General features: G+C 42.1%; 3 protein-coding genes across 5 annotated transcripts in view; 1 reads left to right on the plus strand and 2 right to left on the minus strand.

Annotated features, from left to right (window-relative positions):
• LOC107571607 (la-related protein 1-like) overlaps positions 1 to 3,222 on the minus strand; it is a 30,113-nt gene extending 26,891 nt beyond the window's left edge. The window contains exon 1 of the mRNA XM_016257936.1: positions 2,749 to 3,222. Coding sequence (XP_016113422.1) covers positions 2,749 to 2,947 — 199 coding nt within the window. The 5' untranslated portion in view covers positions 2,948 to 3,222. The remainder of the gene's footprint in view (positions 1 to 2,748) is intronic.
• A 459-nt stretch (positions 3,223 to 3,681) lies between these two features.
• On the plus strand, positions 3,682 to 10,038 carry wdr55 (WD repeat domain 55). Of its 3 annotated transcripts, XM_016257939.1 has the most exons (10): positions 3,682 to 4,150; positions 5,961 to 5,982; positions 6,060 to 6,164; positions 6,319 to 6,461; positions 7,450 to 7,550; positions 7,638 to 7,725; positions 7,842 to 8,021; positions 8,440 to 8,539; positions 8,831 to 9,000; positions 9,422 to 10,038. In XM_016257939.1, exons 1-10 carry the CDS (start codon positions 4,092 to 4,094, stop codon positions 9,759 to 9,761), a joined length of 1,308 nt encoding a protein of 435 aa, XP_016113425.1. In that variant the 5' UTR covers positions 3,682 to 4,091; the 3' UTR covers positions 9,762 to 10,038. The 3 variants fall into 3 exon arrangements, with proteins under 3 accessions (XP_016113425.1, XP_016113426.1, XP_016113427.1); XM_016257940.1 differs by lacking the exon at positions 5,961 to 5,982 and having other exon boundaries at positions 3,694 to 4,150; positions 9,422 to 10,037; XM_016257941.1 differs by lacking the exon at positions 5,961 to 5,982 and having other exon boundaries at positions 3,694 to 4,150; positions 6,064 to 6,164; positions 9,422 to 10,037.
• A 295-nt stretch (positions 10,039 to 10,333) lies between these two features.
• LOC107571614 (15-hydroxyprostaglandin dehydrogenase [NAD(+)]) lies at positions 10,334 to 17,504 on the minus strand. The gene is made up of 8 exons (XM_016257944.1): positions 17,430 to 17,504; positions 16,405 to 16,503; positions 14,994 to 15,117; positions 14,352 to 14,458; positions 13,734 to 13,830; positions 11,554 to 11,630; positions 11,305 to 11,468; positions 10,334 to 11,186 (listed from the first exon to the last, which is right to left on the minus strand). Exons 2-8 carry the CDS (start codon positions 16,495 to 16,497, stop codon positions 11,036 to 11,038), a joined length of 813 nt encoding a protein of 270 aa, XP_016113430.1. The 5' UTR covers positions 16,498 to 16,503; positions 17,430 to 17,504; the 3' UTR covers positions 10,334 to 11,035.
• Between the last annotated feature and the right edge of the window lie 1,327 nt (positions 17,505 to 18,831).

Raw genomic sequence — 18,831 nt, forward strand, 5'->3', positions numbered from 1 at the left:
GTAGAATTGTACAGTAAGAAAGTTATTTCCCTTAACCCGGAAATTAACGTTCTTAGAATTGACAAGACAGTTGACCCTGAGAGGTCAGCTAAATATCTACAGCGGATCTAAATATTCATAATTAATTATAACTAGTTATGATTAATTATTCATATTTCCCATGAGCTGATTCGTTACAGCGGTAACCAAGGAAACACTATCATTGCTGTTCACAGCGGTAACCAAGGAAACACTATCACTGCTGTTCATAGCGGCTCTGCTTTGTTTACAGCGGTAACCAAGGAAACACTGTATCGCTGCTGCTCCATGAGCGCCTCCTGCTGGCAGAGAGTGAATCTGCGTCTCATTCAGAGCTTCTGCTGTTATATGATTTATGTAGCATAATTTCACAAAACTAAACTCAGACCATTCTGTTTTTGCTTCAAAATTATAAAATCTAATTTAAATCAAAAACGGCGCATGTACCTTTGTTTGGATCACGATTAAAATGCAGCGGTTGGCTCTGATTGTAAATGGAAAGAGCACAGGCAAAGCCTTAGTTTGTTTATATGAATGTGTTATTTACTTTTATATGCATTATATGATTTGGGATTTGTTTTAAAATTTCAATTTGGTTTCGTTATGTGACATTTCAATTTCACAAAGAAATGTGCAACATTTTGTCTGAGAAATAATAAAAGGACGTTTCTTTTATCATTTGTCTTAAATCTCATTTTGTTAAACAATCGTGAGAACATCATGAAATCAGTATTGCGAGTTAAATTAATCGTTACATCCCTACTTCTCATTATAACAAAAACACTAACACTGCGTTTAGCAAAGCACCCTTCAAACGAAACCTGAATCGCGGTACAGTTTAGGGCCCTTATCATTAGGGCTGGGACCCGAAACCCAGTATGCACTAGAACCGAATCAGAACACAGATTTCAGTGCCACTTAAATGCTCCAGCGATTGATTGAAATATTTGTTCTCTGGTTCTCCGAAACGGACGTAAGGATCACCGGCACCAAAAAACAGACGTGAACTCAAGTCGGAAAGCTCTAATAATACAAATCCAGCACATCTTTGTAGATACGCGAGTGTCCGTGTTGTGTGTCCAGCACAACTCGGGAAACGAGAGCGTCCGAGGAGCGCGTGAATGCAGTAATTACACTTGCTCTGACGGCAGCAGCTAGCTAAGCTAAGCATTGCTAAATTAAAATGCCTAAAGCTAAACTTCCCTTTTAATGACTTGCAATGAGAAGCGTTTCTATACCTGTTGTCCAACAAAAGAGAACACTATAAAGTTTTTACTCCACAACTGCTTCCATTCGTGATCTGATGTGGCTTAGGGCTGGACGATAATTCAATATCAATATGTATCGCGATATAATTTTTTTCAATAACGGTGATATGATTTTTAAACACATTTCCGATATACATTACCAGTGTTTCCCATACATTGGTTTATTTGTGGCGTTTGACTTCGTTACTGATCCCAAACTTTTGAACGGCAGTGCACTTATGAATCATTGTTTCCCTTTATATTTCAAACTGCAGCTGCAGTACTGTCTTAGGGATAATACAAATATAAAAGTATTATTATTATTCAATTGTTTGGCTTCCTAAAACACCCGTGTGAATGTAATGTGCACTGAGACATCAGCTTTGAGTCCGTGTTAAAATCAATGCAAAAGACTTTTTTCTTGGGTTGCAGCTCTTATACAATAAACCAGGTGACGCAGACTACTGACAGATCCACTAAAACATGTAATGTGCACTGAGACATCAGCTTTGAGTCCGTGTTAAAATCAATGCAAAGACTTTTTTCTTGGGTTGCAGCTCTTATACAATAAACCAGGTGACGCAGACTACTGACAGATCCACTAAAAGCTCCAAAGGGAATGTCCCCCACAGGGCCCGGGGCCCCTCGCCACATACAAGCATTGCATATGCAAACTCACTGCAATCATTCAGATGTAGAAGCGGAGCTTGCAGAGGCAGTCTGCATTCATGATGAGAAACACTGATCACATGGCTGTCCTCATGCTGAGCCCGACCAGCCCTATCACACCGCTGCGCTCAATCAGGTCCGCCTGCACGTTCAGCGTCACTCCAAAAGCGGAGTGTCCACCGGAGGCTAACGGCAGCACCGACACGCGTGCATCACACATCACGACAGACACGAACGAGCCGCGCACAGAGCCGCATGTCGAGCGGACCGCGAACCGAGCAGCGCTACGCCGGAGCCCGAGCCCCAAACACGTGGATCTCACACGTGTCGGCGGAGGAGCGCTCACGCGCGGCTAATACAGCCGAAATCACGAACACGACCGCGTTTCAGATGCTCTGGCGATAAATCGCTGCCCGCTGAGCAGTTCTGGCAGCTGTGTGGCGATAGCGCTCGGTCAGCGGCGGCCTGTCAGACCAGCTCACCGCGACAGGCCGCTAATGCTAATGCTAACCCGATAGCCATTTGTTCAGAAAAGCGGCTGAGGCGAAGAACAGCGGGACGCTCAGCGTCTCTTCGGTAATTATAACGTCAAACAATCCGGTTTGCTGTGCGTCAGCACGTCCTTAAACCAACGCGCTCGAGCAGCCGTGACTCGCAGACCCGAGGCCTATCGTGACGCCGCTGTCATGCGCGTCTGCTGAGGAGAGCTAAACACAGAATAACGCGGACATCTGGCGCCCTGACCAGTGCGAGTCTGAGGCAGAAACACGCCACGCACGGGCCCGGGCCCGGTGTCACCGGCAGCGCTACTGACCGTGCGGCGTTCCTCCGTTCAGCCCGCTCCTCTTCTTCGTCCACGGGTTCACCTTGGGCGGCGGCGCGTCGGTGAGCTCCTTCCGAGAGCCGTCGTCTTCACCCTCCGGGCTGCTGCTCTCGTGTTTCGCGCCTCCGCGCCGCTCCTCCTGCTCCGGGAGCGCGTTGCTCGGTCGGAGAGTCTCCACCTCGGTGGCCATTTCTCCTCACAAACACCTCGAACCCACCGCAATGTGCTGCCAAAAGATCTGCCGCTGGCGCCACTCCACCGCTAGACCAGAGGGCTCGAGTCTGAGACGCAGAGCGAGATTAAAGCACGCGAGAGAAACGCTCGCGCTGCGCGTCGCTGCTTCGGCGGTGTGAAAGAACCACGCGTTGAGCGTGAGCGCGCACGTACGCGCAGCGGGGCGTGGCGACTACAGCGCGCGGCGCCACGTGACTGGCCTCCTGGCTCGCTCGCGCAGCTCGTGACGCTGAACAGGAGGAATTTGTCAAACAAAAATAGCAACGCTTATAAAACAAACAGGATTTTTCTGAATCAAACGTAAGCTGAATTATTAGGTTTGTCTATGATGCAAATTCTGATGCAGTTTATAAACCTTGCTAGTTTACTTCTACTTTTTAAATACTGCAGTACAAGATATTTTTAGTTTCATTCAAATATGCTTTTGGCCAAATATGTTTATTTTTAGAGTGACATTGTGAAAGCTGAAAACAAGTGTTGAGTCCAATTTTCACTGAGTGTCTCTGCTTTCATTTCAAGAATAATGTTTGAGCACTTTTTAAAGTAACTGGAGAAAGAGGGATATGTGTGTGTGTGTGTGTGTGTGAGAGAGAGTCTGTGTGTGTGTGTGTGAGAGAGAGTCTGTGTGTGTGTGTGTGAGAGAGAGTCTGTGTGTGTGTGTGTGAGAGAGAGTCTGTGTGTGTGTGTGTGTTTCCATTGGAACCTTTTATTATGAATGAATTATGGATCAGAAAGAAATGTAGTTTGCCGTGCATGAAAACCGTAGGCGTATCAAAGAGTTTCTGATGATATAGAGATGCTTGTCATTAATGGTGTGCTTCTGCAGCTCTTCTCTGAAAGCTCTGACACGTGTGACACCGTGAGCTCTGTATTGTTGACGCTCTTCAGCAGTGAATTGGCTCCTGGCTCCAGCATAAAAACTCAACTCAGCAGCTGGTCAGCAAATCACATCCTGACGCTTTTACTGTGGATTTGCTTGATAAGCAGTGCATGCTGGGAAGGGCAGCGCAGGCCAAGGGCACTTCAATCCATTCAGCCAACAAACACCAGCATTTCTCACTTCTCATAAGTCTTATTGCTGTTTTTTCAGACTCCCTGACATGTTATTTCTTATAATTAAGGTGCAAGCCCCGAAGATGCTGTGGCTCCTACTGCATCTGTTAGTATTCTTTATTATCATTCTCCCTCTTGTCTTCCCGAATGGGAGTCTATGGCAGCCCTATGAACGGACCATAGGAAAATGATGAAAATTGGCACACTTATTGGGGTAGTTCTCAACAGAACCCTGGCCAGATTTGGGGTCTCTAGGACCAACTCTATAGCGCCACCGCCAGTTCAAATATTCACTTTTCCAACAGTTATAACTTTTGACTTACTAGTTTATCTGATTACTCTCATCACAATCAGTTCATCGATTGAAATGAAACTCAGTATGCTTCATCAGCACCACGATCTGAGGGCAAATTTGAAAGTTGGGAACAGCGCCACCTACAGGTCATGAGATACCAAAAATTGACATTTGCTCATAACTTTTGAACAGTTTTTCGGAAAATCATGATCTTGGTGTCTATGGACTCCTTGGGATGAACCGCCTGTCCAACATTTGTCATATACTGGAATATCTTTTAAACCATTTGACATATTGGCACAAAAATTGGTAGGGATCACTGACAGCAGGTCCCGGAGGTACCTGAGAAGTTTAAACACAGCGCCACCTAGTGTTCCAGCGATTTAAGGGTTTTTGTATAAAAGCTTACAGTGTTGAGGAGTAACTAGTTACATAATTTAATTGCACAATATAGCTGTAATCCATCACAGTTATTGAGAAGAAATGTACTTGAATGTACTGAATATTTTCACACACACACAATTTTTTTTGCTATCTTAGTGAGGACATTGCATAGACTTCCATTGATTTTATATCAGATTAATGATATTATCTATCCCCTACGCCTAAACCCCTCACAGAAACATTTGCAGAACACTAGATTTAAATTAAAACATCTTTTGGTTGATTTATAATCACTGATCTATATATAATATACTGTTATAGATCAGTGTTTATAATCCTTTTTAACTAGTGAGGACCAGTCAAATGTCCTCATTAATGGGTTGTCATGATCTTTCACTATATAAGTGAGGATATTTGGTCCTCACGTCACAGTACACACACACACACACACACACACACACAGATTTATTGATTTCTTTTCCAAATTGCATTGACTGCTCTAAAATATGAGACACCAATGTTTCAGTTCAGGACAGGACATATGCTTATTCAATAACTGTTTTATTTTTATATTTGAGTTTATGTATATGCTTTATTTTTTTAAGACTGGCTGTTTTTTTCCAAGGCATTGTTTGATGCCAATGTTTCCTGACATATTTGCTACGCAAAAGATTTGATTTCAAAAACAGAATAGTTGCTAAAACTATATCTTGTTATGATTTTAAATCTGTATTTAACCTCAGAACGATCTTAAAGTAAAAGAGGTGCTAAAGTCCGATTTTGTGGTGGCTGTGCTTTAAAATTTAAATGATTATAATCTTAATTCTTGAGGATTTTGACAGTAATCAGTGTTGAGTCCTACTGTGAGGTTGACCCTGTCTGGTTTAAATGTTTAGAAATTTAGAAAAGTAATCAAATGTAATACATTACTTTAATAAAGTAGTTGAAATAGTAGTAGTAGTTTTAAATAGGGTAACTTGTACTCACATTTCCAAAGTAGGCTTCCCAACACTGAAAGCTTATAACTCATTGGTTCCCATTGATCTCCACAGTATGGACAAGAGTACAATGGAAGTCAATGGGAACCAAAACTGTTTGTTTACCAGCCTTCTTCAAAATATCTCTCGCACACATACATTTCTGGGCGAACTGTCCCTTTAATTCATTCATAAAAGTCTGATCTATGTAATATCCAAACCTCATGGTTGAGTCTTTTAACCCCACTCTCCCAATGCAGGCTCTCTCTCTCTGATTTAGAGGTCAGTATGTGTGTTCTTCTCTTTACCCTGACTCTATTCAACATTCTCTAACTTATTCTGCATTTTCTTCCCTGGAGTCAGAGCAGTGGAGACTCCAGTCCAGCAGGGGGCGGAAGTGCGACCTGACTCCGCCCACAACAAAGATGGCGCCTCCCGTAGAACACGAGGATTCATGTGAACAAGTACGTTTTATTTGTTAGACAATATCGAGCGTTGAAGGTCCGTCATATATCAGAATCTGTCTTAACATACATGTTCAATAAATCAAAGAGCCTGATAATTAAGCTGTGGATTGCTGAATGCTGCTCATGCTGTGATGTGTCGCTGTTTGAACAGGAGGAGGCTGCAGAGGAGCCCAAAACACCAAAGATCCGAGACACACCAGAGGACATCAAGCTAGAGGCCATTGCCAACACGATCGCATTCCACCCCAGCCAAGACATCCTGGCAGCTGGAGACATTGATGGAGACCTCTACCTGTGAGTGTGAGATCCGCAGGATTGTGTGTTTGTGTTTGGAGTCCAGAGATGCTACAGCTACAGTGATGTTTTCATTTAAATATATTCATCTGATCTAATCAAAACCTATTAGACAGAAACGTTAAGCCGTTTTACAACATAAGTAAGAGTTTTCGTATTTTTAAAGATGTTTTGCAAGTCTGTTCTGCTCACCAAGTGTGCACTCATTTGATTGGAACATAGTAATAACTGTAATATTGTTACAATTTCAAACAGCTGTTTTCTATGTGTGCATGTATGTTAAACTGTAATGTATTTCTGTGATGCGCAGCTGTATTTTCAGCATCATTCCTCCAGTCTTCAGTGTCACATGATCTTCAGAAATCAGTATAATATGCTGATCTGCTGCTCGAGAAACATTTCTGATTATTATCAATGCTGAACACATTCATATTTTTGTGGAAACTGATGCATTTTATTTTTCAGGATTCACAGATGAACAGAAAGTTCAGAAGAACAGCATTTATTTGAAATAGAAATCTCCTGTGACACTTTTGATCAATTTAGTGCGTCCTTGATGAATAAAAGTATTATTGTTATTTTGTAAAAATCACACTTAGCCCAAACTTTTGAATGATAATCACTGATAATAAAGCAGCATATTATACTGATTTCTGAAGATCATGTGACACTGAAGACTGGAGTAATGATGCTGAAAATACAGCTGCGCATCACAGAAATACATTACAGTCTAACACATATTCACATAGAAAACAGCTGTTTTAGATTCTAATAATATTTCACAATGTTACTGTATTTTTGAACAAATAAATGCAGCCTTGATGAACAGAAGAGACAAAAAACTCAGCTCGGTGAGTGCTATCGATATAAACATTTTAAAACTAAAGAAGGATTTATCAGCTCTTATCCCGTAACAGGAGAAGGATTCTGCTCCGAGTGTTAATGCGGTCTAGGTTCAGCAGAAACTCACGGACTCTGTGATTTGCAGATTCTCGTACTCCTGCGCTGAAGGAGCAAACAAAGAGCTTTGGTCATCAGGACATCATCTGAAGTCCTGCAGGAAAGTGCTGTTCTCCGGCGATGGACAGAGTCAGTGTTTGCGTCTCCTTTCATTGCTTCGGTGTCGATCAGTTCTTCACTTGTCTCTCCAGTGACTCTCTCCTCTGTGTTCCTCAGAGCTCTTCAGCGTGTCTAAAGACAAGGCCGTTCACATCATGGACGTGGAGGCTGGGAAACTGCTGACACGCATCCCCAAAGCTCACAAGTACCTGATGTTCCTGTTCATGTCTTAAACAGCCGTTCTTGAAGATTTATAAGAGGAAAGCTGATGGAATGTTCTTTGAACAGTGAAGTCATTGGTGTTTTTGATATTTTTTCGAGGGCCCCCATCAACGCCCTGCTGCTGGTGGATGAGAATATCTTTGCGACGGGCGATGACGAGGGAATGCTGAAGGTCTGGGACGTGAGGAGCGGAACCTCGTTCATGGATCTGAAGCAGCATGAGGATTTTATCAGTGATATCACCATCGATCAGGACAAGCGGACCCTGCTCACTTCCAGGTGCTGTCTCCAGCCTCGCCGCTTACGCTCGCTTTCCTTAAAGGAGACATATTATGCCCCTTTTTACAATATGTAATATAAGCCTCTGGTGTCCCCAGAATGTGTCTGTGAAGTTTCAAACGTCACTAGGGGAGCTAAATCTGACGCGCTCGTTTTCTCAGACGCTTGCAGAAAAAGGCTTCCCAAAATAAAGTTACTGGGTTAATCTTTTTCACGTTTCCTTGGTTGGTAGATGCACCGGGGACCTGATTATAGCACTTAACACCTGGAAAAGTCTTTCTTTCTTTTAAAAGAAATGCCGCTTGCTTTGACGTCTTATGTGATGCAATGCCTTTCCTACGTTAGGTGTGATAAGTGTGCAAACTGATGTTTGATTGGATGATATCATGGTGTGTTTGTGACTTTGTTTCATTTGCAGTGGCGACGGCACGATGGGTGTGTTCAATATAAGAAGACGAAGATTTGAACTGCTTTCCGAGTTCCAGAATGGAGATCTTAACTCTGTTTGCATTATGAAAGTGAGTCTAAACAGCGTCAGTATAGTGCTAATGAACCATTTCAGACACAATCTGACTTCACATTCACTAGTCGCTTCGGGTAAATAACTAGAAGATTAACAGAGAACGGTAAACGGTAAGGCATTGGTGCTACAAACCATATGATTATAGACATAAAATAGCAGTTTGCAGCATAATAGACTGTTTTTAGAGTGACTGAGAAGCAGGTGACACGGGAAGACTCTCACATTCAAGGAACAAAGGCTGATAATGCAGTTTTAATCATGAAAATCCTCTTTGTTTGCCACACAGAGAGGCCGTAAGGTCGTTTGTGGATCCGGCGAGGGCAAAATCTACATTTTTAACTGGAATGGTTTTGGTGCCACCAGCGACCGGTTTGCGGTTCAGGCCGAGTCCGTGGATTGTATCGTGCCGATCACTGACAGCATTCTGTGTGCCGCCTCCACCGACGGAGTCATCAGGTGAACAGCTTCTCATTTTTATAGACCTTAAACTGTAATGTATTTCTGTGATGTGCAGCTGTATTTTCAGCATCATTCCTCCAGTCTTCAGTGTCACATGATCTTCAGAAATCAGTATAATATGCTAATAGTTATGGTTCTTAGTGTGAACGTGCCTCAACTCGTTAACAGCACTGTTCAGATTTTTATCATTACACTTTATTTGCTCTGTTTTATTTTGTGAAACCTTACTACGTATATGGAATAACCGTTTTATAAAAGCAATAAGCTCCGTGAAGTTGTGGGGCTTATTGCTTTATTAAAACATGTCAATCAAAATCTTTCCTACAGACACTGATATAGTTAGTGTTATAGTTTTGGTTGTACTCCGGATGCACATCTCTTCTCTTCTGCAACTAATGCTTCAGTCCTCCGTCCGCAGAGCTGTGAGTGTCCTGCCGAACCGTGTTCTGGGCAGCGTCGGGCAGCATGCCGGCGAGTCCATCGAGGAGATCGCGAGATCCAGAGACACACGCTTCCTCGCCAGCTGCGCTCACGACCAGCTCGTCAAGTTCTGGGACATCTCCAGCTTACCAGACACCAGAGTCAGCGATTACCGGCGGAGAAAGAAGAGAGACCGACGCCTCAAAGCTCTGAGTAATAAAGCTTTCGACACGGGACAGGATTTCTTCGCCGGACTTTTAGACTCAACTGAAGAAAACAGGAATAAAGAAGATGAAGAGGAGGAGGAGGAGGAGGACAGTGACAGCGGGAGCGACTGAAAATACTTAACTCCTGCAATACTGTGTTGCCATTTCTATATTTCATGTATATTTTCTGAATCTGTTTCACTCACACGCACACATTAAATTATATGCCATTACACATCTGTATTTGTATAATATATCATTTAGAATACATGCTGTGCTGTCATAAACTTTGTTACATTCTTTGCCCAAGAAACATAAAATAACACGTTCACATGAAACAGACAGTATTTGAAACAAACGTTTCTTTGTGACCCTGGAGCACAAAACCAGTCATAAGGGTCAATTTATTTAAATTGAGATGGATGCATCATCTGAAAGCTGAATAAATAAGCTTTCCATTGATGTATGGTTTGTTAGGAGAGGACAATATTAGAAAATCTGGAATCTGTATATTGAGAAAATCATCTTTAAAGTTGTTCAAATGAAGTTCTTAGCAATGCATATTACTAATCAAACATTAAGTTTTGATATATTTACGGTAGGAAATGTACAAAATATCTTCACGGAACATGATCTTTACTTAATATCCTAATGATTTTTGGCATAAAAGAGAAATGTATAATTGTGACCCATACAATGTATTGTTGGCTATTGCTACAAATATCCCCCAGCGACTCAACACTGCTTTTGTGCTCCAGGGTCACATATTGTGTTTCGTTTACTTCTACTAACTCCTCTAGGGAGCACAGCACTAGTCACTACAATACATTTTTTCTTTGCATTTGAGGTGCAAAATTTAATTGTAATTGAATTTCAACACAAACGTGTAGTAGCTTATTTATTTCAACAAATTTGGAAAGCAAACCACGTATTCAGAATATTTAAAGGTATAGTTTTGCACAATAAATGTAAAAATGCATGGACATACGGTACAGTGGAGCCCAAGGATGTGATGTTTCTGTTTATATTTGGGAATTACAGAACTATTTTCTAGTTCCCAAACCAGATCTGTGGCTCTTGTACTGACTGTCAGATTTCCCGGATTCAGAACATTTTCCATAACAGATCTGAATAACAGAAATGCTGAAATTCATGGTTGTAATAATTATAGAAGCAGCACCCAAGAATTAATCTGAGATCTTTAATGTTTCGCTAATCTTTACTGTGGCTGATTTAGTCAAAATGATCTTTATATGAAGCCATTCTTAGGTTGACGTCGTGTCTTGATTTGGTCGAGATCTCCAGGGTTTGGTTGGATTTTCTTTAAAAGATCTCTGATGAAACCTTTAATCCCAAACTCAAATCCGTCCACTAACACAGATGCGGCTGAGAGCGAAGCTGATTGGCTACTCGAGACTGACCGGAGTAGATGGCATGTTTTTGCCTCGTTCGGGGAAAGAAACAAAAGCTGCCCCCTCGGGATCAATCATCAGAACGTCTCCATTCTTGCTCTCATCTTTCACAAGAACAAGAAAGGCCTTGGCAACAACATCAGCCCTGCGATGAAAACACAATTATATGACCGTACAAAGCTTTCTCAGTTCTGATGTTAAACTCAAACCCTTGCTTTATCTGTCACGTGTCTCTCCCCTGATATGAAGGATTGTTAACTCACTCCAGACAGCCGTGGTTCTCCAGCATCGTGTCTGCAATACCCTTCAGTGGAAAGAAACTTCCAATATGCTCTTCTGAACTCATGACGGACAGAAGACTGGTCTTCACAAACCACGGACAGAGAACGTTGATCCTCACCCCGTAGTTAGCCAGCTTGGAAACGGCCTGTTGATGAACAATTAAAGAAAAAACTCAAAAGACTTTCTCTTTCACAAAACAAAACGTGATGCTTTATATGTAAAATACGTACTGCCATGGCACGACTGAATCCCACCACGCCGTGTTTAGTTGCTGTGTAGATGGGCGCCATCGGCAAAGGCCCCAAACCTGCGGCCGACAGGCGAGGATTCAGTCAACACATGGCTTTATTACAGCAACAGATCAAGCCATTATTTAGGCATTTACCTAAAAAATGTTCTCAGTGGGTTTTTTTGGGGTCGAAAACAACTTTGGACCCCATTGACTTACATTGTAAAAACAAAAGCAGCGGAAACATTCTTTAAAGTATCTTCATTTGTGCCCAACAGATGAAAGTCAGTCGTACTGGTTGAAATAACATGAGGTAAACGAGTACGTTTCATTTTTAGATAAACTATCCATTCATCATAGGTTTACGAAATTGCTTTGGCTCAATTCTCAAACGAGAGGTTTTTTTCTGATGTTTCTTGTTCACATCAGATTTGAATTTCTTACAGATTTAGATGTGTTATGGCACGTGTGTGCAAAAGAGAAGTACGATTGTCTACAATTTGTACATTAACTAAATGCACATGGCTTGTCAAAACTGATGAGTTGATTCTCAGTGGAATTGTCAAACTCTTCACAACTTGCCATCACATGCAAACTGATCCATTCAGTCATCAGACGTGTGTATACTCCATAGATATCTGACACGGGACGGTTGTGATGTCTGCTAAGTTGGGAAATGGCTTGCCATTAGTGTTGCAAAGGGCAGAAACTTTCCAGGATTTTTTTGGAAACTTTTGGGAAAACTTTGCAAACCTACTTGCCATTGTAATGAAGTACGAATCACAATCAGTCAAGTTTGGAAGCATATCTATGGAGTTTGCCCGCTACAATAACTACTATTTCAGAACGAGGAGGAACGTCATAACCCTAAACAGCAGCAGCTACAGCACTACTGTATGAATACATTTATATTTGTACAGTACATTTATCTGTAGAAATGTGTTCCATGTAAACTGTGAAAATTGATACTTGCTTGTCGTGAAAGAGGAAGTCATGTAAGAATGTGCGGTGGAGCTGAAGACAGTAGACAGTGTGTGTGAAAATGATTAAGCAATGGTGTTACAGTTTCAGACATTGTGCAGATTAATACAAGTTAGATGGGATGCAATTTTAGGATGCAGTCAAATGTTGATGAAAGAGATGAGTCGCTTGAAAACGGTCAGAGGTTCAGCATTCCAGATGAGGGTGGGCAGATCATTCCACCTGCCAGGAACGGTGAATGGAAATGTTCTGGAAAGTGATTTTGTGCCTCTCTGTGATGGAACCACGAGGCGTCGCTCACTTGTACATCTCAGGCTTCTGGAGGGGATGTAGATTCGAGTGAGTGGAAGTAGGAGGGTGAGGAGTCCGTGGCTGTTCTATATGCAAGCATCAATGACTTGAACTTGATGTGAGCTGCAACCAGTAGCCAGTGCAAGGAGATAAAGAGAGGTGCCCTTTTGGGCTCATTGAAGACCAGTCGTGCTGCAGCATTCTGAATCATTTGAAGAGGTTTGATTGCACATGATGGAAGTCCAGCCAGAAGAGCATTGCAGTAGTCCAGCCTAAAAAATGACAAGGGCCTGGACAAGACGTTGTGTTGCATGCTCTGTTAGAAAGGGCCTGATCTTTCTGATGTTGTGCAATGCAACCTGCGGTTTTTGCAATGTGGTCTTTGAAAGTCAGCTGGTCATCAAAGATTACACCAAGATTTCTGACCGAACTTGATGGGGTAGTGGTTGATTAACCTAGCTGGATGGTGAAATCATGCTGTAGAGTCGCAGTGGCACAGACAAAACAGACTGCTTTCTATACTATACAAGAGTGTCAGTCAACAAAAATAGAACATTTGCATATAACAAGATTGAATTTGCGTATACCATGAAATGAAACCTGCATATAACAAATATGTCCATGTTGAAAAAAACAACAACATTTTTTTTTGAGCAGTGTGGCTCACACCATGACAAAAATCAAGTCACTGACACAATAACTAGGTTTTGAAGCATGAATTAAATGTTTTGGGTGAGTTATTACATTTTGCAGACATGCAATACAGTTCTGATGTTCCAGCAAACAGTTGTGACAATTGCACTTACAGTTTAGAGAATGTTAAGACTGTTTCGAAAAATGTGCTAAAGCGATTGAGAAAAACTGTAATTGTTTAATCTGTGTTTATTTTAAACAGAGACGGTATCAAACCTGCCATAGATGAAATGTTGACAATGACTCCTCCATTGCCACTGTTTTCCTTCTTCATATGTTCTAGAGCGAGATACGTTCCTCTGACCACTCCACCCTGAGACGAGTACAAAACACCTTCAGCTGAAAACACAGACAGATGACCAGACAGATAGACAGACGGACACACAGACAGACAGACAGAGAGACAGATGGATGGACAGATAGACGGACAGACAGACAAACAGATGGATGGACAGACAGACAGACAGATGGACAGACAGAGAGACAGACAGACAGATGGACAGACAGAGAGACAGACAGACAGAGAGACAGATAGACAGACGGATGGACAGAGAGACATACGGACGTACAGACACACACACACACACACACACACAGACAGATGATGGACAGATATACAGACAGACGAACACACAGACATACGTACAGACAGACAGACGGATGGACAGAGAGACAGATGGATGGACAGACAGATGGATGGACAGACAGAGAGACATACGGACACACACACACACACACACAGACAGATGATGGACAGATACACAGACAGACGAACACACAGACATACAGTACGTACAGACAGACAGAAAGAGAGACAGACAGGCTCACTCATACCAGGTTGATTGCTATAGTCTTTTCCCAGTGCTTTTCATTGATGATCCCTGCGTTGTTGCACAAAATGTCTATGCGGCCAAATGTTCCAACAATTTTTTCCAAAACTCCTGTAAGGAAAAACTTAAAACATTCAGAGCATATCCACACTCTCTTTTCCTGCTCTTATAATTATGTCACTTGAGTAATAGTTCAGACTTATTATGCGTCCTCCAGAAGCTTGCGTTCTGCAAGTGAACAACGCCAAAGAGGCACAACATCCCTCTCACAGACCTTTGTCTGGACTGTTCCCAGCTTTGAGTCTTTAGCCATTTTCAAAAAACCTCTAAAGACACATCGTCAGCACCTGTCCAATTAATACTAGCACTATTCTATTCTATTCGCTCTAATTTATTTAAAATAAAAAAACATTACAACTCTTCATTGAGGTATTATCATGAGGCATCTTTCTGGGTAGGTGTGTGTACACACGTGTATGTCAAAGATGAATTTCTGTTCAGGACAATAAAGTTAAACTAAACTAAACTAAATGATTAAAATGTTAATGTAAATGAGTAATAGCGGCATTGTGACATTGTAAGCCATCAGTCAGAGGCTCATGTAATCATTCATAGACAATATAACATCTCTGAAGTTTCGAAAGACCTTTAAAGTCTTCCTCTGATGAGACGTCGGCCGTGTAAAACTCAGTCCTGTCTCGTCCATACTCCTGATCAAGTGTGCTCTTCAGTTCATCTCCCAGCGATTTATTCACATCGATTAAAGCCACCTGTAATCAAGTGCATCAGTGTGAGCTATTACAGTAAAGGACTGTGAAATACAGAACGGTAGCAAAGCAGGTTCTCAATAAGGATGACTTTTAGGTTGTACTATAAATATATTGACATGTAGCCTTTTTTAATATAAGCAGATGTTTTGTATTTATTCTCTCAATGTGTATTTTACATTTTAATAGTTAGAATATGGATTTGAAAACAGGACATCTGAAGAAATAACAGCATTAACTAAAACACGATCAGATCTGACACCCAGGAACAACTCCGCTTTTAAAACGCTTTTATACCACGGGGCTGTTGAATGCTTGAATCTGATTGGCTGACGAGCGTTCTGAGGCGTGCAGTTATTTTCAGGGAACGCACGGCGAACGTAGTTCCAGGCAGCTCTCTTGACCGCATTACAGCTCCATATCACTCCGCATAGTTTACTGTAATAACGGAACTTAGCATACAGTACCTACATACATACAGACGCACAGAGCTAGCCTAATTCACACAAGCTCTCTTTCTAATAACTTCATTAATAACTGCATTAGAATGCTATCAACCCTCCATTACCAGCTTTAAACTGAGGTTTTGGAACTAGCAAAAGAGGCATTGGATGAGATGCGGAAGAAATAATCCTACTCACAATAGCGATTTAAGTACAAAAACTGGACGAATCCCTTTAAATATATCATCTGATCGATGTCTTGTGGTAACCATAGTATAAGCGGAATAATTGACTCCGGGCCGTTGAATTATTAGAAAATAACGCACATCCGCTTTGCATCAGCACCTCGGGTATGCATTATTTTTTTAATAATTCAACGGCCCGGAGTCAATTATTCCTTACTTCAACTTTGACTCCATTTGACGCCCATCTTTCTTATCGCTGCCAGTTCTGACCAGACTTAGATCTGAATTTTGATGAACAGACATGATTTAGCCGGTTTACTTTTTTCCAGATGTTTTTTTTCAACGCAACAAGATGTTTTTTAAACGGTTAAACGTTAGAAGGATGCCTCATTAAGTGTTTAATAATACACTTTTTTCAACTATTCCTAGGACAGTGTGAAACTATCCAGTTTCGCATTTATGGACACTTTTTTTTCGACATGCATCGCAAACTCGTGTATTTGTCATTCTGTAGCGTGCGTTGGTTTGACGCGGAGCTCAAGGCGGCGCGTTGAAGCCCTGACGCGAGCCTTTAGAGCAGTGTGTTTTATAAGATCATACTTTTACTAAATGCAAGCACGAAAGGGTTTATAGAATTATTTGTTTAAATGCATTTACTTTACCTTTGCTCCGTTTCTCAGGAGTATTTCCACAAAGCTCCTGCCCAAACCCTGAGCTGCTCCGGTCACTACACACACTTTATCCTTCAGATCCATCACAACCTGCCAGAGGAACAGCGATACAGTCAGAGGAACAGCGTTACTGTCAGAGGAACAGCGTTACTGTCAGAGGAACAGCGTTACAGTCAGAGGAACAGCGTTGCTGTCAGAGGAACAGCGTTACGGTCAGAGGAACAGCGTTGCTGTCAGAGGAACAGCGTTACGGTCAGAGGAACAGCGTTACGGTCAGAGGAACAGCGTTACTGTCAGCGGAACAGTGTTACTGTCAGCGGAACCACGTTATAGTCAGAGGAACAGCGTTACGGTCAGAGGAACAGCGTTACGGTCAGAGGAACAGCGTTACTGTCAGAGGAACAGCGTTACTGTCAGAGGAACAGCGTTACTGTCAGAGGAACAGCGTTACTGTCAGAGGAGCAGCGTTACTGTCAGAGGAACAGCGTTACTGTCAGAGGAGCAGCGTTACTGTCAGAGGAACAGCGTTACTGTCAGAGGAACAGCGTTACTGTCAGAGGAACAGCGTTACTGTCAGAGGAGCAGCGTTACTGTCAGAGGAACAGCGTTACGGTCAGAGGAACAGCGTTACTGTCAGAGGAGCAGCGTTACGGTCAGAGGAGCAGCGTTACGGTCAGAGGAACAGCGTTACTGTCAGAGGAACCGCGTTATAGTCAGAGGAACAGCGTTACAGTCAGAGGAACAGCGTTACTGTCAGAGGAACAGCGTTACGGTCAGAGGAACAGCGTTACTGTCAGAGGAACAGCGTTACGGTCAGAGGAACAGCGTTACTGTCAGAGGAGCAGCGTTACAGCGCAGCAGCTCGACGCCACTAGACCAGAACGCGTCCGGCTGTTGTTGAGTGGATGTGTTATCCACATGGATGCATTGATGCTGCTACAAACCTTTCCCCAAATTATCCCAAACACTTTCCCACCAAAATCACACAAGCAGAAGAACACATCAGCATTACTTACCTGTTGCGCGAGAGCTGCGTCTAGTGACTAACTAGCGCTGTAAAGCTCAGAGGCACGGGTGAGAGGGAGGAGTTACAGAGGTTCTGTGCACGGGTGTGTTCAGCTTTAGAGTTCTTATAAAACACTTGATAATCAAACCTGCGTATTATAAACATATAAACACATTTTAATTTATTTTTGTGCATTGCCCACCCAGATCCCAGATTTTCATTTCACACATACATCACCATAAACTCAAGCATGCATATATATATACAGTACTGTGCAGAAGTCTTAGGCTACTAGTATTTTCACCACCAACAAAAAAATGGTTTTAAGTCAGTTATTTCTCTCTTTTGCTGTAGTGTGTCAGTTGGAGATATCAGTTTACATTCACAAACATTGCTTTTGCCATTAACTGTAATAATGCAGTGATATTTTTGTATGTTTAGCAGTCTGACAGCAGCCAGTGCTGCACACAGAGATCTGATCACATGAGATTACATGAAGAAACTGAGACAGACTCTTGAATAAACCTCCTGCAAAGCTCCCTGAAAAACTATGCACACATGACACACGCAAAGGGTGCTCACACACCAAATGTTGATTTGACTTAGTTATTAGAAGTTCACTGATAAATAAAATCAATTTATAACATTCATTTTGAAAGCATCCTCACTTTGCAGCATTTTTACACAAGTGCCTGTAGCTTTTATTCACACTGCCTGTGTTTACAAACCAGTGGTTCCCATGATGCAACAGTGAAATGTACTGTCTGTCTCAGAAACTGACCAGCCTCAGCTGTGAGTGATTATGCTCCACTTCCAGGAAAGAGAGCAAAACAAGGAGCTTGGTGATGATAATTGACAACAGACGTAATGTTTAAGGCAGAGTAAAGGAGAGTCCAGTCATTTTGGTAACTTAAAGAGCTCTAACAGGCTGCTTTGGATAAAGGTGTCTGAGAAATATGCAAATCTGAATGTAAATTCATCAAATGGAATTTGAATTGAAATGACCACAGATGGAGTTGATTTGGAATGACAGGAAGAGTGCAGTTCCAATAAATTCACACAACACAAGTTTTGCAACAGTGCAAAAATAATTGCATCAATAGTTTATTATTACACCCTTTAATTCTCTGCTGTGTACTAGAAAGTAAGCACACACTCACACACACACACAGACACGCACTTACTCACACACACACACTCACTCACTCCCACACACATACACTCTCACACTCACTCACTCACACACACACACACACACTCACTCACATACACACACTCACTCACATACACACACTCACTCACACATACACACACACTCACTCACAATCACACACACTCACTCACACACACACACACACACACACACACACACACACACACACACACACACACACTCACACACACACACACAC

This window comes from Sinocyclocheilus grahami, unplaced genomic scaffold (genome assembly GCF_001515645.1).
Source record: "Sinocyclocheilus grahami isolate Dianchi unplaced genomic scaffold, SAMN03320097.WGS_v1.1 scaffold1621.1, whole genome shotgun sequence".
In the NCBI taxonomy this organism is placed as follows: Eukaryota; Metazoa; Chordata; class Actinopteri; order Cypriniformes; family Cyprinidae; genus Sinocyclocheilus; species Sinocyclocheilus grahami.